General features: G+C 55.4%; 1 protein-coding gene across 1 annotated transcript; it reads left to right on the top strand.

Moving 5' to 3' along the window:
• Positions 1-1,943: 1,943 nt before the first annotated feature.
• On the top strand, positions 1,944-2,972 carry FOXB2 (forkhead box B2). The gene has a single exon (XM_062639928.1). The coding sequence runs from the start codon at positions 1,944-1,946 to the stop codon at positions 2,970-2,972; it is 1,029 nt and encodes a 342-aa protein (XP_062495912.1).
• Positions 2,973-6,708: the final 3,736 nt, after the last annotated feature.

The following is a 6,708-nucleotide window of genomic DNA, read 5'->3' as shown; positions in this document are numbered from 1 at the left end:
GGCCAAATGAATGCTTTGGGAAACCACTCGAAACTTTTTTTTAAAGTACACGCTTCCCCGAAAGACTTGGCTTTCCAGAATTTTGGTTACTTATTCTGTTTCTTTACGTCTGATTACTCTCTTCACTTGACTGATCTTGGCCAAGTATATGACTATTAAATACAAGGCACTTAAGGAAGGGATTCAAATTAGCCTTTTCTTTCACCCTCTTAGCTGAGATTACAGGTAGCCACTTAAAAGGCTGGTGATTTGGTGTTTTTTTTGGGGGGGGGGAGGAGTTCCCCCTCCTGTTCGCACTTCCATCTGCAGCGCCCGACTTGCAGAGGGGCACCCAGTTTTGATGCTCCCATCACCCCCCGACGGCGGGAGAGTAGAGGCCGGCACCAGAGAGGAGAGGGGGCTGAAAGGAGCGGTTATTCTTATTTTCCTTTTTTTCCTTCTCTCTTAGTAGTACTGAGTTCTTTCGACTTTTTTATTTATCCAGTAAAAGCCTTACTAATCATTTTAAGGCCGACACCTCTACAGCAGCAGCTAGCTAACTGAGTTCTGGCGGGTGCTGGCGTTGAGCAGGGTTTCTGGTCCCAGCTCTGGCTGCAGCAGAGAGAGCAGGCTTCCCTGCCTCTCGCTCAAATCCACAGCCTGCCCGCTGCAGCACAGGGCGCTTGAAGGATAGATGTGAATTGCGGCACTGTTCATTGACTCCTACTAATGAGCCGGTCTAAATCAACACTGGCGCTAAGTAGCTCGCCTCGAAGCTTACTGAGGGTATTTGGCTGATTCTTTCCTTTTTTTAATACCAGCTGCATCGCGGCCGGTAACAACAGTTGACCGTAATGATTTTTACTTTTTTTTTTTTTTTAACCTTTTTCGGTTCTGTTCTAGGTTTTTAGTAGCTTTCTAAGCTCAATGAAAGAGATATAAAGGATAGTAAGAAATTACTTCAGAGGGCCCCTATTTCTCGCTCGATGGTTCCGGGGTTAGCTTGAAGCCCGTTTCCCAGGGTACGCTTGGCACGGGTCGCCCCTGGGACGGAGAAAGATTTCGCCCGTTTTCCGTCTCCCGCGGTGGGTGCCCGCGGGAGACCTTCGCCGCTCGGAGCAGGGCTGAGCTGGAGAGAGGGTGCGAGAAGGAGGAAAGTGGATGCGGGCGCTGGGAGGTGGGGGAGCTTCCCTGCTGGGGCTGCTGTGTCTACCCTGTGTTTTGAAAGCGGATCCCGCTCTCCCATGTTGTTTCCTCACCCCCCCTGGCCCCACCTCGCCCTGATGAGGAGGTGTGAGCGACAGGGGAGCCATGAGCCTCTCCTCGCTCCTTTTCCACGACACGCCAAGTGCCCGCGACGCTGTCATGTGATAGCGAGAGAGTAGGAGCTGCGGGGGTCTCCCTACTCGGGCACCATTACAAAACCGGGCCCGAGCGCGTAGCCCCGCCACAGCCGCGGCGGCGGCCGCCCCGCTCACCTCCTCCTCTCATCGCCGACTCCGGCCCTCGCCACCGCTGCAAACTTATAAGTGGGGACGCTGGACTTAGCGGTGAGAGGGGAGAGCGGTGCGGGGTAACTCCATGCCCCCGCGCCCTCGGTGCGTGCGGAGCACCAACTCCAGCAGAGCGTGCCGGGCGGCAGCGGGGCAGCACGGGAGACTCGGCAGGCTCCGGCGGCGAGCGAGGACACCAGAGGGGGCCGCGACCCGCCTTTGCCCCGCGCCCTCCACGGCCCCGCTACCCGGGCGGCAGCTGTGCCTCCGGCGAGCGGCAGGGCGGCGTGGAGAGCGCTTCCCGCTGGGCGAGGCTGTCCGGAGGAGCCGTGAGCGGAGCCCGCCGGCGGGGCGCGTCGCGGTCTCGAGTGGGCCGGGCGGGTGGCGCTCATGATGTAGAGGCGCGGCGGCGCGGCAGGGCAGTGCCGACCTGACACGGTGCGGCCGCGGGAGGGCTGCGGCGGGGCGGCGATGCCCAGGCCGGGGAAGAGCTCGTACAGCGACCAGAAGCCACCCTATTCCTACATCTCCCTGACGGCCATGGCCATCCAACACTCTCCAGAGAAGATGCTGCCCCTGAGCGACATCTACAAGTTCATCATGGAGCGGTTCCCCTACTATCGGGAACACACGCAGCGCTGGCAGAACTCCCTCCGCCACAACCTCTCCTTCAACGACTGCTTCATCAAGATCCCGCGCCGCCCCGACCAGCCGGGCAAGGGCAGCTTCTGGGCGCTGCACCCGGACTGCGGGGACATGTTTGAAAACGGCAGCTTCCTCCGACGCCGCAAGCGCTTCAAGGTCCTGCGCCCCGAGCATCATCTGCCCGGCGGCGGCGGCGGGGCGGGCGGCGGGGCGGGGGGCGGTGGCCCCGGCAAGAGCACGGCGCCAGCCCCGCACATGGTGCACTACTTCCACTCGCACCCACCGCCGCCGCCACCGCCTCTTTCGGGCAAGGTGCCGGGGCTGGTGGGCTCCGAGGCCGCCGTGGCTGCAGCCGCATCTGTAGGGAGGCTGCCGCACTTCTCGCCCTACGGGAGCAGCCAGCCCTCCGGCTTCAAGCATCCCTTCGCCATCGAGAACATCATCGGCAGAGATTACAAGGGCGTGCTGCAGGCCGGCGGGCTGCCGCTGGCCTCGGTGATGCACCATCTGGGCTACCCGGTGCCAGGCCAGCTCAGCAGCGTGGTGAGCTCTGTGTGGCCGCACGTGGGGGTGGTGGATTCCGTGGCCGGCGTGCCCGTGTCTCCAGACTACGGACCCTTCGGTGTGCCCGTGAAGGCTCTCTGCCACCCGCCGGCTCAGACCATGCCCGCCGTCCCGGTACCCATCAAACCAGCGCCGGCGATGACCGCTGCCTCGGCCATTCCTGCTCTGACGGTCGCTGCCTCGCAGATCTGCCCGACCGCCTCCCCGTCTGCCGCTTCGCTGCTAGGACAAACCGCGAGTAACACCCCCGAGGGCAAGGCCTCCCTCCACTCCGTCCTGGTGCACTCCTAAGGGGCGGGTGGTAGGAGGAGAGAGGCTCCCTCGGGGAGGATGCCGATATCTGGGACATGCTTGCCGCACGGAAACGCGATAGATCTCATGACCATATCCCTCTGGTGTCTGTGTTTATATTGTGTACAATCAGATAATTTGAGAGCCAGGTCCCAGGTAAGAGCTTTTGTCGTCGTTAATTATCTCTAGTGGCGGAGAGGCGGTGATGTGAAAATTCACAGCTGAGGCCAAAGTGGCTGGCTTGGAAGAAGGACCCGGCAGGGGAGGTCTCCCAGCCCTCCCGACAGCCTGCGGCACGGGGCGGCCGCTCAGCCCGGGCTCCCCGCGGAGCCCCGCTGCTGGGGAGGTCTGCCAGAAGGTCCCGCGGAACACGGCGCCCAGTGGGACAGTCCCACTGCAGGGCTGCAGCCCTCCGGCGGCTGGCGGAATCAGAAGGGCAAAGCCGCCACAAAAGTCCGCTTCACCCTCTCCCCCCGAGAGACCGGAAACCTTTGACCCTCTGTCCTGTAGATCTTGCTCCGAAAGAGGTGGGCAAAGCGGTTACGTTGGAACCTTGCGAGCTGCGGGGGCTCCGGACGTGTAACGCTCGCTGTTTAAAGAGTAAGCTTTAAATAGCTAGATTAATTAGTGGGAATTTAAATGAAAACGGCACTGACGGCGGAGGGCTCCTTTAACTGACGATCACTTGACCTTCCTCCTCACACTTTTACAGTCCATCCCAATATTTCACATCGCAGGGAAATGCCTCAGGAGGGACTGAAGCGTGACCTGGCCTCTCAAGCTGTGAATGAGCGTCTGAATTCTTTAGTTTCTCATTAAAACAAAAACCAACCCGGCGATTTGTAGACTGCTTTTCACATCACCTTTGACCGCTCACCGCTACCGCTATTTTGTATGTGTTGCTTGGCGCTTTTTCCACGTGAGTGCGAACACTAAAACCTGCTGGGGATAAGGGTGGGGGAGTGGGGGAAAGCCGACAGAAAAACTATTAAAAGCAAATATTCGGGAAAAGCACTTTACTGAAAACAACCTTCCGACAGACGAGAGGTCTGTGTAAAGCAGAGGGATCAGAAGTCAGAGAGCGACGCCCTGGCTGATGAGTCCCGGATGGTTTGTGACTGATTGCTGCCGTACCCTGTCTGCCCTGCTGTACACCAACGCTCATTAAAACCCATCTATTCATTTGCTTCTGCCGGTACTGCTGTTTAAAACACTCGCCTTTCACACGGGTTTAGAAACGCGTGCTCGTCTAGCGTAAGTTCACACTCCCTTCCGCCCCCCCCCCCCCCCCCCCCCCCCCCCAGTCTGACAAAAGTACCCCAAAGTTTTCTTTGAATCAAAGCAAGGCGAGGAAAGGGAACAGAATCCTCTCGCAGGTAAATCGCCTGCTGCAGAGACACTTTGACTCGCTGGTACTCGCAGCTCAAAGGCGAAGTGCCGGCTTCCGGGTCTGCGAAGCGAGCATCGGCTCGGATCCCCATCCCACTGAAGGCAGCTGGAGTTTTGACACTGGTTTCAGTGAGTGCTGGACCGCATCCGCTGTCTGGGATTTACCTGCCGTGCTCCCAGGGACCAGGTAGCAGCCCCGGTCCCTGGGGAAGGGTACCCTCTGCCAGGCTGGTCCTTAGGTGGACCTGCAGACGGAGAAATTATTCCTGGGAAGGTGAACCTGCCCTCCTTCGAGTTCCGGCTGTCCAAAGTTTTCCCCACGCACACTCGTGCGATCTGTTTGACCACTTGAAATTCAACTGGAGCTGTTGATTTTTCCAGTTGTTTTCTTCGCTTTATACGGGGGTTACACCTTAACTTCGAAAATTGTAACAGTCCTAGCGCTGAAAAAACCCCATCCTAATAATGTTATGCTAATGAGGCACGGGTCGATATCACGATTTGGGAATCGGTCTGGAAAGGGAATTGCCTCAAAAGTTTTGCAGCCAGATACACCGACCAGTAATCAGATACCCCAAATAAATTATTATTAAAAAAAAAAAAAAAGAAAAAAAAAGTGCTTCACACTTGCTTCACTCCACTTTTTAGGCAGAGAGCCAAGCCGATATTTCTGCTGCTAAAATCTAGTTGCTGATAAAGAAAGCAGCCCCACAGAAAAATCGTGAATAGCGCTAGCTCCCTATAACAGTTCGGTGTGGCAACTTAGGGAGGCTGAGTTTTTCCTTCACATCGGTCTGAGGGACAAGAAGAATGGGAAACCCGCAGCAGTAGAAGAAGTGATCATCCTGGGAATTATTCAGAGGATTTTGAACAGGTTTAAGGCTCCGATAACCTCCCGAACCTCCTCTCGGGAAAGCTCTGCGGGGTGTGAGGGGACCTCTCGGGAAGCCCGGCGCTGCGTGCCGAAGCAGGGTGTCGGCTCAGGCGTTCTCAGGGCAGGTATCGTGACAGAGCCCGGCTGCGGGGCAGGAGGGTGTCGCGATGGAAGAAGGTGCCTGCCTGCCCCCGGGGGGGACGATCGCAGGGACTGCGGTTTGCTGAGTGAATACGGACGGTTCTCAGCAGGTTTGTTTCACCAGCGGCAGCTCAGGGGAGATGGGGTTAGGCAGCCGGTCACCCGCCCAGAAGGTTTAGTGTAACTCCCAAAGCAGTTGCCTACACGTTGTATGACCAACAGACACTGCTTTTGTTTCGTAGCTCGTACAGTGAAAATTATAGAGGGTTAGAACCTGGTAAATTCAGACTGCCTGAAGAAAGAGCGAAATTAACTAATTGAGAACTATTTCCTAACTCCTTCATGCATTCCCACCTTATTTTTAAGGACTCCATCTGTAAACATAACCTTGGCAACATCACGCTATTTTTTTCATCAACAACATATTGATAAAAAAATCTCAATGCTGCTTTAAAAAAACAGATGATGGTACAAGATGTAGAGAAACGAAATAGTACCCTTTTCTCCAAGCAGAGAAGCCAGTGTAAACCAGTGAAGGGTAAGATTTTTCACTTGACAATTCAAGCAGGAAGACAGTCTTGTGCCAACTACAAGTTTGTCCTTTGACTCTACCAGCACATTTAATGCAGAAACCGCTTGCCTTCAGATTAAAGCACATATGTGTTCTGCAGAGAAAAGGCAGCTGAGCTTTTACTGGGGGGGTGCAGGTAGGATGGTTATAAACAGAAGATACAGACACAAGCAGGACAAGCAAGCTTAATCTTCATATCATCTGACTGCCAAAGGTAGGGAGGTAAAAACTTGTGATAGAAGAGTGGAGGTCTAAAAAAAGACACTGATCCCACCCCAGTATGCTTCTGATTTACTGTGGCTAGCTAATGTAGTGATTAGTATTTCTACTTATTTCTACCTAATTGTTCCTAACCAAAGCATTGCTTTGTGTATTATGAGTCCATAGGGCATGTGAGTCAAGAAAGGAAAGCAGTGTAGTAAGAATTCTCAAGTTAATACGTTTTACAGGCTGGATCAATGGGCTGTGGCCAGTGGTATGAGGTTCAACAAGGCAAAGTGCTGGGTTCTGCATTTGGGTCACAAGAACATGATGCAATGCTACAGGCCTGGGTAAGAGTGACTGGAATGCTGGTCAATGGAAAAGGACCTGCAGATGCTTATTGATGGAGCTGAGCGTGAGCCAGTTTGTGCCCAGGCAGCCAAGAAGGCCAATGGCACCTGGCCTGTATCAGCAATAAGGGTGGCCAGCCAGGCCAGGTCAGTGATCATCCCCCTGTAGTGGGCACTGGTGAGGCTGCACCTTGAATACGGTATTCAGTT

This window comes from Pezoporus occidentalis, unplaced genomic scaffold (genome assembly GCF_034315485.1).
Source record: "Pezoporus occidentalis ecotype Australia unplaced genomic scaffold, CSIRO_AGI_Poc_V1 ctg117, whole genome shotgun sequence".
Lineage (NCBI taxonomy): Eukaryota > Metazoa > Chordata > Aves > Psittaciformes > Psittacidae > Pezoporus > Pezoporus occidentalis.
This window is presented reverse-complemented; position numbering and strand designations above follow the sequence as displayed.